We start from the raw sequence: 14,685 nt of genomic DNA, 5'->3' as shown, positions 1-14,685 counted from the left end.
GAGAGTGAGCGCTGGGAACGTGTCTGTGCACGTATAAGTCCTCAGGCATGTCTACGCTGGTAACCATATGAATGCATTTAATTTGGGCCAGTATGTTGTGTGTGGTGATCGCCCTTACTTCGACTCAAGAATGATCCCATGCTTGTGTGTGTGGAGCCTGGGAGGGTAATCTGTCTAGACTTCTTTGGTGTTGCTTCAGCTTCCACTGATCTTGATGTAGGTCTCAACTTCACATTGCCTGAGGTGTCCTCATCCTACATATATCTCCAGACCCTGCTCCTGCATGTGACGCAACAGGTAATTTCACCAGAACATGAGTGTAGAAAGCCAGTGCTTAGACTGATGGTGCCATGCCAAGGAAAGGCGGGTGCTGAATAAGACCCACCTCCATAGCTTTCTTCAGCTGTTTGGCATCAAACTGTGCTGGGGTCATCATCAGACCGAGGATCAGCCTCGCCAACGTGCCCGAGACCTCCGACTTGAGATCTGCCATCAGGTCCTTAAAGGGAAACAAAGATGATAGTGTGAAAAAAAAGGTGGGCCGATGGGAAGCGCTGTGGACAGGGCATCAAACCCAAGAAACGGGGCACATGTTGGGAAAGGAGACAGTGGAGACTTAGAAGAGGGGATGAGGCCATGGGATGGAGGAAGGGGAGAAAGGTGGCAGGGTGATGAGAGGCTTAAGGGACGGGCAAGAGGGAAGTGACAGAGGAAAAGAGGCACAGCTAGAGAGGAGAGTAGTTTGGATTTGAGAGCATAAAACAAATAGTATAAGCGTGGATAGGGGCAAGCAAAGACTACAATTGGGGGTGTCAATGAGTAAGAGGAATGGTGAAACAGAGGAGATGAGGTCACAAGTTAGAGGAAGGGGCAATGGTAGAAGAGAGACACGAAGGCAAGGAACAGACAAAAAGGGGCAAAGATGCAGAGGTGACCTGTGTGATGGAGGTGAAATTTGTAAGGAGGCATAGGCATATGTGTGCAGCGGACAGTGTGGATGTGTACACTTATATTTAGTTCACTTTGCAAAGTCACAATCCCTTGGGAGGGGAAGACAGAGACAAATGTCTTAAGAAACGAAGGAAGAGAAATTTAAAGTAGCAAATAAAAACAGAAAAGGGACGAAACCATTAAAATTCAATTAGTGAAACAAGGCTGCTACACAAGATCATATAATGATGTCTCTGCTTGCATTTGAAAAAGTATTACTCTTTCCGCTTGCAAAACCCTGCGCTCCTATGATCACAGGCCTCTGCTGACAAGTGCATTGTGGTTGTTCATGAAAACTACTTTTGTATTTAAGTAATGATGTAACTTCATTAACGGAGGCATTCCGTGGGTATGCTGCATTTACAATATACAAGGGTTAGCTGGATGAGAATATGCCAGAGGATGCAGGGGGGACGAGGTCGTAGAGCGAGAACAATGACTAGTGGGCAAACACAAGCAGGATTTAAATGAAGGCCTGCTGCCATTAATAACATTAGTACAATTTACAGGTATGCAATCCTGTGTGCCATTATCAGTAAAGACATGCACGGGATCAGTAGATGAGGGTTAGCTTAGGGGTTGACGACAATCCCCCAGTGACGAGCAAGTGGAGGCTGAGCCTGGTTGGTCTATAACTATTGCACTGATGGGATGCCTTTGATTGTCTGGGGGATAGCATTCGAGTGGAAAGGGCATGTAGGGGGATGGAGAGAAGTGGGAGGAAGCACAATGACGTTGGGGGACAGATGGACAGATAGGTGATGGACAGATGATCGCAAGGTCCAAGAGGCAGAGTAGAGAGATGCCGTCAACAAAATCCTGGTATTTTTCAATTTCACTTCCTGACCCATGTACCCTGTCCTCAAAGGTATGTTAGTGACTTCATCTAAGAACATGTTATTGATAGAAAAACATTGGTAAATTGGCTTTTCTTATGGAAAAGAATGACCCGATTTCCATTCGTTGAGTAGTATCTTTAAAGGAATGGTTCGCCCAAAAAATGTTATTTCAAAAATCGATAGGCAATATTAAAAAAAAAACAATTGGCATTTTTTTTTCCGAAGTCCCTATGTAAAATTTTGAGCAATTCAAGCTCAAAGATAGCACATGGGGCATCCATTTTGTGAAATGGATGCCCGCCGCTGTGCTCGCTTTGGCTTTTGCGGCACTAATGAAGGAAAAGCCAGCCAGCTGTAGTAAACAAAAGCTACCACTGGGTGGCTTTTCCTTCATTGGTGATGTACACGGAGGACGGGGACCGGAGACTACAGGCAGAAAAGCTGCAGCTGCATCTCGGTAAGTGCTATTTTTTTAAATAAAAATAAACACTAGCTGCGTTTTTTTTTTCTAAGTTTTCCGGGCTGGAGGAGCCCGCAAAACTTAGAAATAAAACCGCAGCTTTAAAAACGTTGCATTTATGTTTGCGGCAGCTTTTGAAGCGACCGCAAACAAAAATACAACGTTATTGTGTTTGAAAACGCTGCGAATTTTCTTTCTGAGTTTCTCAGGCTCCTCAGGCTCCCCCAGGAGAGCACCGGAGACCCAAAGTGAAAGCCAAGGCAGGCAGAAACACAACACGGTTGTGTTTACATGCCGCAGTGTTTCTGCCTACAGCTGATTTCCCATTTGGGGCTCTCGGGCTCCCCACGGGGGGCCCGAGAGCCCCAAATGGGAAATGCTGCAGTGTTTCTGCCTAAATCTGCTTTCCTGCTTTCTGTGGGGAGCCCTAGAGCCCCAAATGGGAAAGCAGATTTAGGCAGAAACACAACGCGGTTGTGTTTGAAAACGCTGCGGTTTTTCTTTCTAAGTTTCTCAGGCTCAGAGGAGCCTGAGAAACTCAGAAAGAAAAACCGCAGCGTTTTCAAACACAATAACGTATTAATGTTTGCGGTCGCTTCAAAAGCTACCGCAAACATAAATACGTTTTAAAAAAATAAATAGCACTTACCGAGATGCAGCTGCAGCTTTTCTGCCTGTAGTCTCCGGTCCGCGTCCTCCGAGTCCCGGCACCAATGAAGGAAAAGCCACCCAGTGGTAGCTTTTGTTTACTACAACTGGCTGGCTTTTCCTTCATTAGTGCCGCAAAAGCAAAAACCAGCACAGGCGGGCATCCATTTCACAAAATGGATGCGCCCATGTGCTTGCTTTTGCAAATTTTGAGCTTGAATTGCTAAAAATTTTACATAGGGACAAAATGCCAATCGTTTTTTTTTTTTAATATTGCCTATCTATTTTTTGAATAAAACATTTTGGGCGAACCATTCCTTTAATGATCCGTTCAGGTATTATATAAAATAAAACGCATCTGGTGGATTCCAAGGAACTACAGAGAGGGGACTCCAAGCCCCATATATATATATGTTAGCCTGGAAGAGCCTACCTCCCCTGACCAACACAGGGGGCCTCATTAATAAGGGCGTGGCTGCCTCCAAACTCGGGTCCGGGTTCCCTGAATGGGGAAACACCGGGCCATTCCAACCTTGGAGGGCCCGGTATTTCCCCATTCAGGGAACCCGGCCCCGGACCATCCCCATTTGAGCCCCCATGGGGCTCAATGGGAATGGGGAGGGAGCTAACAACTGGCTGGTCAAAAACGGGCCCGTTGTTAGCTCCCTGTTCCCCTCGCGGGACCCGCTAAGGACTGGTAAAACCAGACGTCCAGAGCGGGTCCCGCAAGGGGACCTTGTAATAGGGTGGTATGGGGTTAATGGCGCTGGCAATTTTACCGGCGCCGTTAAACACATACCGCCCGGGTCGTAATGAGGCCCAGGGTCTCATTTATCTGCAGAAGAACAAATGCTAACTACTGAAAAGGTTTACTTGACTGGGCTGCACATCACCCTGTTATCGAAGGCTAGTATAGTCTTCCCGCATTACTATTTTGACCAGGAGTGCTTGGAATGATCGGTGTTAGCATTCCAGGAGCACATGCCACCCCTTCTTGTCCAACAGCTGTGCTGGAACAACCTCTTTTACAAATTCTCCTTTGAATCCTCAGTATGTTGCTAGAGAAGGTGGGGTGAAAGAGTGCAGTCCCTGGGTGGCATACATTGGGAGCACCTCATTACAAGGTTGGTGGTATCCTGCAGGTAAATTCGGCGGGACACCACCACAACGGTAATACCATTACTGGCACTTGGAATACCGGAATTACTGGCATAGTCCAAGTGCCAGCAATGGTGGTAATTCCCCATTCCATGAACTGCAGGTATTACCGCCAAACTTGTAATGAGTCCATGGACTGGAACTGCAGTCCAAGAAAAATAACTTAGGGTTTGAGTTCCATAAACACTTGGGACTATAAGGTGTTCCTAATACACTGAGGTCGATCTAAAATGGCTTTGGTTTTGCTTATGCCAAATATAATGTGCCCAAATCACAAAGGCCATCAGATGTATACAGTTTGGTTCCCTTCCTCTGCGTCCCCAGCTGTTTTCCCAGGTGTTACATGGTGGCAGTCCATGTGGGAGGAAGTCTTTCGGTGGCCATTCAGATGTGTGGAATGCCGTGCATTCCTTGCACCTGTTTGCAGCAGGACCTTTCTGTGCATTTCTTTTCCCTCAGACCCACAGGGGTTTCAGCAATTGCTGCCCAGCATACATTTCTATCCCTTTGACAGGGAAGGAAACACTCTTCTCTTTTTTTTATATTTCACTATGATGCACCCTTTAAAGCCCATCATGCTGAAATGTTATCTCAGCACCCATATGGCTGCTGGGAGACGGAGTATAATGCATGGAAGTGGCTTTGGCAGTGTATCATCATTTGCACTAGCGCACAGCACCCAGGAACAAAGTAATTGACATTTGTGCATAAGACGACCTACACATGAATTGGCATCTATAAAAGTGCATGATTCCTTGTGAATCTAGCGCTGTCCGTTTAGGCATGCACTGCTTTGCCTTTGGCATGTTTTGCTCCTTGCGCATGCATTTTCATGCAGTTGGAAGTTTTCACAATGCAAATGTTTGAACTAAAGAAATAGATTCTGAGCAGATGATAATAACATTTATTGGACCAAAATGTCACAAGCGTTTAACCTTTAGAGATCTCAAATGACCCTATATTGAGAACAAATTAACTGAGGTTGATAAACCTGCAATTTCTATCCTCAAGAGGGAAAGAGGAAAAATACCAAGGTGCTGGAAGCAAGGGAATGAAAATGGGAGCAAAGGATGATGGAAATTAATACATCAACAGACAATGGGCCTCTTTACGAGGTTGGCAGCAACCCGCCTTTGCTGCCGGCGGGTTTCCGCCAACCCCATAACACCCTTACCGCTGCCAGGTATCCCAGTGCCACCGGGATATCACAAGTGGCGGCGGTAAGGGTTAATCCCCATTTCCATGGTGTCTTGTAGGACTCCATGGAAATGGGGACACAGAAGCACCGGCACCGTTGCCAACGGTGCCGGTGCTTCTGTGACAACAATACCGGTAGGGGCCTGAATTGCCCCTACCGGCATCGCTCTAGTATGGCTACCGGCACTTTATGTCCGGACCGCCATACTTGAAATGAGGCCCATTGGGCCTCATCACGAGGTTCCCGGTAAAACCCAACGGTAGGCGGTGGGTTACCGGCAATCTCGTAAAACTGTTACCGCCGCCTGACATCCCGGTGATACCAGGATATCACAGGAGGCGGTACGGTTATTGTCCCGCAGGACTCCGTGGGAATGGGAAACCTGATGCTTCAGTGAAAAGCCTACTGGTAGGGGCCTGAACTCCTACCCGTAGACTCATAGGGCCTCATTAGGACCCTGGTGGTCCCGTAATGAACAGTGCCGGTAAGGGACCGGCACCGTTCATTACGGGCTGCCCTATTACGAGGACTGCTGCGGGACCCGCTAAGGAACACCTGATCAGACCAGGCGTCCTTAGCGAGTCCCGCTAGCACTCTAGGATGCTAACGACGGGCCCGTTGTTAACGGGCCCGTCGTTAGCATCATCCCCATTGAGCCCTATGGGGCTCGAAAGGGGAAGGTTTTTTTCCAGAGCCCAGAAAAGGGCAATAACCGGGTCCGCCAAGGTCGGCATGATCCAGTTATTGCCCTTTGTTGGGCCCCGGAAAAAAAATCATTACCGGCGGCATGAGGCCCATAGTTTGAAGGTCTGGAAAGAGTGTCCGTAACTTGCTACCGGCACCTTTATTTCCAGACCGTCAACATCGTAATGAGGCCCAATGACTAGAACAAAGACCAGATACATGTAAGAAAGGAGGAGGTAGGGGAAACGCGACCTGGACGGAATATGGGGAATGCAGAAAAGAACAATTGAACACGGGACTAATAGAACATTACTTCTAGGTTTAGCAGAGGCATACAGAAGAAATTAAAGATTTGGTGAAGACTCAAGTGTTTGCGTCTCTAAAAGGCAGCAAAGAAGGAGCGGTGTGACTGACTCCACCCCAGCTCTACAGGCCTTGTTATAAAGGCACTGACTTGCTGGGCATTCTTTGAATGTAATGCTCGCTCAGTCTCTCTATAAATGGTATGGACGGACGTGGAGAGAAGAAAAGGCAAATGATACGTACCCTGCCAAAGTGCTTCTTAAAGGCTTTGCGGATTTCCTGCCTCTGTTCATTACTCCGCTGGGTCACAATGCTGATAATAGAGTCTTCATCAGTGCCTGGATCAGGAAAAGAGGAATATTACACACATTAGGAAAAGGGTGGATAAAAAAGCAGAACATTTGGATCATATGAAGTGATTTTACAACATATCAAAGGACCAATTCCTTTATCCGAAGTGCTTAGAAGAGCATGGGAGCTAAAATACCTGAAAATCGTACTGAATTAGAAACGAGTGTAGTATTTTAGGTGAGTAAATTGTTGAGGTCTTACTCTAGAATGTGAAAGCTAATTAGTAACAATGAAGCGGTATTTGCCCCATCTACTTGCCATCACCCCACATAAGCCCATCTCTTTATTCTACTCTTCAGACTACCTGTCACTCTTCGCATCATGGGGTCTCAATTTGCCCTCGTCTGTCTCAGGTGTCTTTCTGCTTTCATATCCCAGATGTCACTCTGCCTGTCCCTTTTTTCTAGCCTGCCATCATCTCTGTCAACGATCTCTCCGCAGCCTTAGGTGCCCAGCTTACATTCCCCAGTGTCATCCATTCTGCCAAGATCCCTGGTTCACAATTTCTCTGCTAAGGGAAAGGGGTCAGCTAGTACGCTGGGTGCGCTGCATCCCGAGGGTGGTGGGCCGAGACAGCATGCGATCTGCAGCATCCCTCCTGCAGGAGACCCCTTGTAAAACACACCAAGGTAAAAAAAGGGAGCACTCAAAGCTTTACCTGCTAGAACGCCCTCCATTAATGATCAAGGGAAGCGAAGAAGCAAGGGGAGGAAACAAGAGCAAACAATTGTCAGCGGAAAAGCACTATTGAGTGATTACAAACTACACACTAAAGCCAGGAATTCAGCGTGAGCAAAGGAGTGAGGGCTACACTGCCTCCAAAAATGCCAACTAAGACATTGGAATATTAGGCTCAATCTTCCAGGATAGGCGGGAGGCCAAAGTTCTGGGGGACTCCGAGGCACTGCTAGATGCCAAGATATGAGTGTAGCCAGAGGTCTGAAGGACCTTTATCAGTGAGTGCAAGAGTCTGAGGAATGCCCAAAGCCTCTACTACTAGCGGGGTAGCAGTGTGAGCAAAGGTCCACGAGAATCCCACAGGATTGTCTGTGTACCTTTGACATTAAGAGTGGTAAGAGTGAAGGCATGTGTCTTAGGGACTAAAGCAGGGTCTGGAAAGTGCCAGGGCAACGGGCAATGGTCTGAGGAATTCCAAAAGGGTCTGCTTTCTGCCAGGGTAAGAGTGGGGACACAATTCTTGGGGGCTCGCAGACTGTTACATTCTAGGGTAGGAAGTCACATTATGGATGGGTGTATATGTATGTGAGAAAGCGTGTGGGCATGCTTGAGGCCAATCGGGTTAAGGGTTAGCAGTATGACATGCCAGGGGAAGAGGGCAAAGTCCAAGGAGAATCAAATAGGTATGTTATATGCCAGGGTATCAGTGTGGGAAAACGTCTCACACAGGTTCTGACATATGACCAGGTAAGAGTGATTGCAAAGGTCTGATGGGATCCTCTGTGCTGAGGACTCTGACATGTGCACAGATGAGACAGGGAACAAATCTAAAGGGTTCACATGGTATAAGTGAGCATGGGTATCTGAAGGGCTCACAAGCAGCTAATACATGGCAGGGTTAGCATGAAGAGAAGGCCAAATGGGCTCAAGCATGGTTTCATATGTGCAAGAGCAGCGATGAGGACAGACATCTAAGGGACTCTGAGTAAGGACAAAGGTTTTAGGGGTTCACATGAGTGCTATTATGTGCAATATACCACTAAGGATGCCTCAACATGTGGAACGGGGAGAGTTAGGGCAAAGGTCTGAGGGGTTCACATGGTATCAGATATGCACCAAGGGACAAGTGACAATGGGTATCTAAAGGGCTCCGACACGACTTGACATGTTCCAGGGTTTCTACAGAGAGCAAAGGTCTAACGGGTTCACAGAATAATATAGGCAACGGTAAGAGTGCAGGACAATGGCCCAACGGGCTGACACAGGGATGCAAGTCTAAGGGGCACACAGAGGCTTTAAAATATGCAATAATAATTGTGACAGCAAAGTCTATCACAGGGGATCAGATATGTACAAGAGCAAGCACAAATACAGAAATCGGGGGCAGTCCTACAGGATACACAATATGTCATGGTAGGATAGAAGGCAAACGTCTGACAGCTCCCAGTCTAATGTATGTCAAGGGTGCAGTTTGGACTAACATTGGAGTGTTTTTACCTCTTTGTAGAGAGCTATTTGGCCTTCTCTACTGTTCTTGGGAGTGCATTTCCGCCGACTTTTTTCCCGGTTCCATCCAGGATCTGGGAATTGGTATATATATATATATATATATATATATATATATATATATATATATATATATATATATATATATATATATATATATATATATATATATATATATATATATATATATATATATATATATGGGATACATTACTCACCGTAATCGTATTTCTGATGCTTGTATCTGCTTAGATTCACATGCTGTGCATAGGCCGACATCTAGTGGAAGCTGCGGACTATTACAGTTTGTTTTTCGAAACTCGAAAATGGGCGTCGACACAGGCGTGCCAGTAATACTATCCCTAGTGTGACGTCCACTGTACCCAAGATCCCTCACGCGTCTAGGATCCTCAGATTGTATTTTTTCTGACATGAGGAAGCATGAGGAGTAGCGTGAGTACAGATAATCCAAGCAGATAGACAGAAAGGTAAGACTACAAGCAATCATGCGCCTTCTCTCGGAGGGGAGGAAGGGTGGGTCGCATGTGAATCTAAGCAGATACAAGCATCAGAAATACGATTACGGTGAGTAATGTATCCCTTCTGAGGCTTGTGGAATCTGCTTAGATCACATGCTGTGCATAGATTAGCGAGCAGTACCAGAAGAAGGAGGTGGGATGTGAGAAGGGTCATGAGCAAACAGGTGTCTTAGAACCGCTTGTCCCACTTGTGTATCTGTCTTGGAATGAGTGTCAATGCAGTAATGCTGAGTAAAAGTGTGAATAGAGCTCCAAGTAGCTGCTTTGCAAATGGTGTCGAGGGGAACATTTGCAATGAAAGCCAGAGTGGCCCCAATGCCTCTAGTAGAATGGGCCCTTGGCGTAAAAGGCAGAGTTTTTTCAGAAAGAGAGTAACACAGCTGTATACAGTTGATAATCCACTTCGAGATCGCGCCTTTAGAGACGCGATCCCCCTCTCTGCCTGTAGCTACGGAGACAAACAGTTGATCTGTTTTCCTTAGCGGTCTGGTTTTATTTACATAGTAGAGGACCGCCCTACGCACATCAAGGGTGTGTAGTTTCACCTCAGCTGAGCTTTGCGGGTTCTGGAAGAAAGCCGGAAGCTCGATGGACTGGTTTACATGGAACTTAGATATAAATTTAGGTGAGAACCTAGGGTGTGTGCGTAAAACCAGTTTGTCTTTGTGGATAGTAAAGAAAGGATCCTGCACTGACAGAGCCTGAATTTCACTGACCCTTCTTATAGAGGTAATGGCTACTAAGAAGGCCGTTTTAGAAGTCAGGTGTTTGAGACTACTTTTATGCATGGGTTCGAAAGGGGGGCCCATGAGCTTAGCTAGCACCACATTGAGGTCCCATCCTGGCGGTGGGTTCGAAATAGGAGGGTGAAGTCTCTTTACTCCTTCCATGAAGGCTTTAACTACTGGTACTTTCCACCACGATACTTTGTTATGGGATGTGGTGTAAGCCGAGAGGGCTGCCAGGTGTACCTTCAGAGAGTTAAAAACCAAACCTGCGTCCAGCAGGTGGAGCATGTATGTTACAACGTTGGAAGGAGTGCAATCAACTGGGTTGATTTGTTTATTCTGGCACCAAATAACGAATCTCTTCCACTTGTTAAAGTAACAGTGCCTTGTGTTTGGTTTCCTGGATTCTTTTAGGATGTCCATACACCTCTGTGGTAAATTGAGATGCCCAAACTCTATGACCTCAGGAGCCATGCTGCCAGGTTCATTGAGTTGGGTTCCTGGTGCACTGTTTGACCTTGTTGCTGGGACAGTAGGTTGTACCAGGCTGGGAGTTTGATGGGCTCGCACACCGCCATCCTGCGTAGGTGTGGAAACCATGGTTGTCTCGCCCACATGGGAGCAACTAGGATGAGCGTCATCGATTCCTTGTTCATCTTGTACACCACCTTCCTGATGAGAGGAGTTGGTGGAAAAGCGTACGCAAACATCCCTGACCAGTTCATCCACAGGGCGTTCCCTTGGGAGTCTGGCTGGGGGAACCTGGATGCAAATCCTGGGCATTGTTTGTTTTCGCTTGTGGCGAATAGGTCTATAGTGGGGAAACCCCACTGAGAGAAGAGATCTTCTACGATATCTCTGTGAAGGACCCATTCGTGTTCTTCTGGGAGGGAGTCTCTGCTTAGGGCATCCGCTAGGGAATTGAGCTCCCCTGGAACATGTTGTGATGACAGGAAGATGTTCCGTCTGAGTGCCCATATCCAGATTTTCTGGGCAAGCTTGGACAGATTTGGCGAACGAGTCCCTCCTTGTTTGTTCAGATAGAACATGGCTGTCGTGCTGTCCGTCTGGATCTGCACCGACAAGTTTAGCAGATGGGGCTCGAACGCCCGAAGCGCTCGGAATACTGCCAGAAGCTCTAGCAGGTTGATGTGGTTCTTGGCTACTGAGTGAGACCAGAGACCCTGAGCTGTGTGGTGGAGATGGTGAGCTCCCCACCCAGTCAGACATGCATCTGTAGTCACCACTGCCTGTACTTCGGGATCGTAAAAGGGTTTTCCCCTTGCGAGATTCTCTCTTGTCCACCAGTGTAAGCTCTGTACGAGTGTTGGCGAAACGACCACTAGATCGTCCCACTGACCACTTGCCTGAGACCACTGTTTCGCCAACCATTCCTGCATGGGACGCATGCGCAGACGCGCGTGGGGGACCAGGTAAATGCATGACGCCATCATGCCCAGTAACCGCATTGCTTTGCGTACCGTTATTTGTTGACCTGACTGATAATGTGGAATTTGCAGTAGTATATTCCGAATTCTCTCTTCCGAAGGGAAGGTCAACCCTTTCTGAGTATCTAGGATTGCTCCTAGGAACTGTTTTGAGGTGCTTGGCACCAGGCTGGACTTCTTCTCTTTGATTGAGGAGCCTAATTCGTGGAGGAGGTCGATAGTCCTCTGAATGTTTGACCTGCAAATTCCTGGGGTTTCCCCCGTTATGAGCCAGTCGTCCAGATAAGGGTACACTGGGATTGCCTCCCTGCGTAGGTGTGCAGCTGCCACCGCCAGTACCTTGGTGAATACCCTTGGTGCTGAAGCTATCCCGAAGGGCAGTACCTTGAATTGGTAGTGGCGACTGTCCACCTTGAAGCGCAAGTATTTTCTGTGCGCTGGGAGCATGGAAATATGAAAATAAGCATCTTTCATATCCAAGGTTGCCATGTAATCCCCCTTTTTTAGGAGGGGGATTACCTCTTGTAGCGTGGTCATACGGAATTTTTGGGGCTTGACATACTTGTTGGCAGGCCGTAAGTCCAATACTGGGCGCATTGTCAAATCTTTCTTTGGCACAAGGAAGTAAGTTGAATAGATACCCTTGTTTACCTGGTGTCCTGGGACGAGTTCTATCGCGTCCTTTTCTAGCAGAATGGCGATCTCCTCTAGAAGGATCTTCTGATGTTCTAAGGAGTGTATTCTTTGTCGTGGAGGGTGGTTCCGGGGACACTGCAGTAATTCTATACAATATCCTGCGGACACTGTTGACAGCACCCATCTGTCTGAGGTGATCCCTTCCCAAGCCTGGGTGAAGTTGGAAATGCGTCCCCCTACTGGGGTTGCGTGAGAAGGGACCCTGAACTGAGCGTCACTGCTTTGGCGGAGGCGTGCCACCTCCCTTGTTGGGGCTGCCTCTGCCTCTTCCACGACCTCTCTTGTTACCTTTACTGTAACTTTGGGTAGACTGCTGGTTGTTGTTCCATTGTGTACCCTGTCCTTGGGCATAGTTGCCTCTCTGTGAATTTTGGCCGCGTGGGCGACGAAAATTATTGTTCCCCCTCTGGTTCGGGGGTTTGTTGGTAAGCTGGCCAAGGGATTTGAGAGTCTCGTACTCATCCTTGGCATTTTTAAGTGCGTCTTCGACCGCTTTACCAAACAATAGATCTGGTTCCACCGGCTTGTCTATTAATGACGCCTGTGTTTCTGTCTTGAAACCCGACTGCCGTAACCACGCATGTCTCTTGATAACAGTACCTTCTGCTATCAATCTTCCTGCGTTGTCTGCAGCGTCGAAAGTTGCTTTTAAAATGCAACCAGACACGGCTCTCCCTTCTGCCGAGATCCGAGCCAACTGGCCCTTTAACGGTTCAGGAGCAGAGGCTATGAGCGCCGCGACCTCTTCCCATTGATGGCAGTTGTAACTTGCCAACAGGGTGGTGGAGTTAGCAATCCTTGCTTGGTAGGCGGACGTTGAGGCTACCTTCCTGCCAAACCCGTACAGTCTTTTGCTCTCCTTGTCGGGAGGAGCTTCTGACGACGATAAGGGTGTCCCAGCCCTCTTCCGAGTGTTGGTAACCACTAGGGAGTCTGGTTTAAGATGACCTCTTATATAAAGAGGGTCAGACTGGGCTGCCCGAAAAAGTTTTTCGACTCTGGGGTTGACGGCTCTGGTGAGGTTAGGATTCACCAGGGATGGATCTATTCTACGTTGGATGGATTTAAGGATAGGGATGGTCTGAGCGACCGGCCTCCTCTCTCCCACCAACTCTTCTGCGAAGTCCCTTTCCTCCTGTACACCGTGGGTGTCGATGTGAAAATGTTCAGCTGCGCGAGCAAGAACTTCATTAAGGAGGGGTTGGTTATCAACTGGCGAGTCGGTAACTGGGGCTTCGCTCTCTACTGGGGAATCTACTCTGTAAATTTCCTCATCTTCTACCTCCTCCAGGTCCTCATCCTCCGCATAGTATTCAGACCCGGTTCGTTCCTCCATAATTGAAAACTCCTGGTCCCCTTCAGGGAAAGGTTGTCCTTGGTATCTGGGGTGTGGAGTAGAGTATGGAGTAGAGTAAGGCTGCACCTCGAAGGGGTCAGGTCTTTCGACCCGGGCCTTTTTACTTAGGGGGATAGGATCAGAGGAGCCCGAGGGTGTGGCCCCTTGAGGGTCATACGAAAGGAAATGTTCTGGGTCTTTGTCATAAAAATCCGCTAAGGAAGACATTCTTGACATGACCCTGTCTATGTCCTCACTGGACCATTCTTTGGAACAGGGTATGACTTTAGTAGGCAACTTAGAGGACTTATCAAGGGTACCCTTGCTGGATGTTGCTGTCCCAGTAGATTTATGTTTATCTGTCTGCTTGGGGTGGAAGGATGGTCTTACAGGAGTGGAAGGCTGAGCTTTCCGCTGTTTCCCTCCCTCCCCGTGCGTGGAAAAATGTTTTCCCTGCCCCTTAGAGGCCCCAGAGACTTTCGACGCCTGGCGCCGAGGGTCGGGAGAGGTATTTTGTTTGGAGCGTGGGGCCTCGCTGGTGTTAACTGCGCTCTCGGTCTCTTGGAGCGCGGCCTGGGGGTGGAAGTCGTCTTCCGACGATGGAACTTCCGTTAATCTAGGGAGCGAGGCACTCTTGGCAAGAGTGGATGATTGCCTTGCGTCATGAGGCGATCTCGATCGAGAGCGCCCAGAGGACACCGAGTCGGACCGTTCTATCCGTGCCTCTTTCCGAGAAGTCGACGTCGTCGAGGTTCGGTTGGACTTAGTGTGCTTAGTGTGTGTAGGTGTAGCGCTTGCGTCGCCGGGGGTCTTCCCCATAGCCGCCCTGCCGGACAACCTTCCGAGGTCGGGGACCTGCGCTCGGCAGTCTTTCGACGCCGTAATGCCCTCGCCGTCCGAAAGTACGGCGTCGCTGCCATCGCTGAAGGCGCCCTCCGCTGCCATGGCTGCCTGCCTGGCGTGGTGGGCCCAACGCTTTGTCGAACGGTCCTTAAGTGTTTTAGGTTTAAACCTACTACACGCTCTGCAGTTCGCTTCGGGGTGGTCCCTCGGCAAGCAGAGATTGCACGTGGCGTGCCTGTCGACCCAAGGGTATTTGCGATTGCACTTGGGGCAGAATTGG

The 14,685-nt window shown here is 48.3% G+C and overlaps 1 protein-coding gene across 4 annotated transcripts in view; it reads right to left on the bottom strand.

Moving 5' to 3' along the window:
• ANXA6 (annexin A6) overlaps positions 1-14,685 on the bottom strand; it is a 275,493-nt gene that overhangs the window by 53,157 nt on the left and 207,651 nt on the right. For 2 of the 4 annotated variants that reach the window (XM_069654018.1, XM_069654020.1), the window contains exons 16-17: positions 6,524-6,618; positions 386-499 (exon numbers count right to left, since the gene is read on the bottom strand). In XM_069654018.1, the coding sequence (XP_069510119.1) occupies positions 386-499; positions 6,524-6,618 (209 nt within the window). Of the gene's footprint in view, positions 1-385; positions 500-6,523; positions 6,622-14,685 lie in introns of all 4 variants that reach the window. The other 2 variants (XM_069654017.1, XM_069654019.1) reach the window with 1 other exon arrangement.

The sequence above is a fragment of the Ambystoma mexicanum genome, chromosome 3q (assembly GCF_040938575.1).
Source record: "Ambystoma mexicanum isolate Mex_15411 chromosome 3q, UKY_AmexF1_1, whole genome shotgun sequence".
NCBI lineage: Eukaryota > Metazoa > Chordata > Amphibia > Caudata > Ambystomatidae > Ambystoma > Ambystoma mexicanum.
Note: the sequence above shows the minus strand (reverse complement) of the source record. Positions and strands in the feature narration are given on the sequence as shown.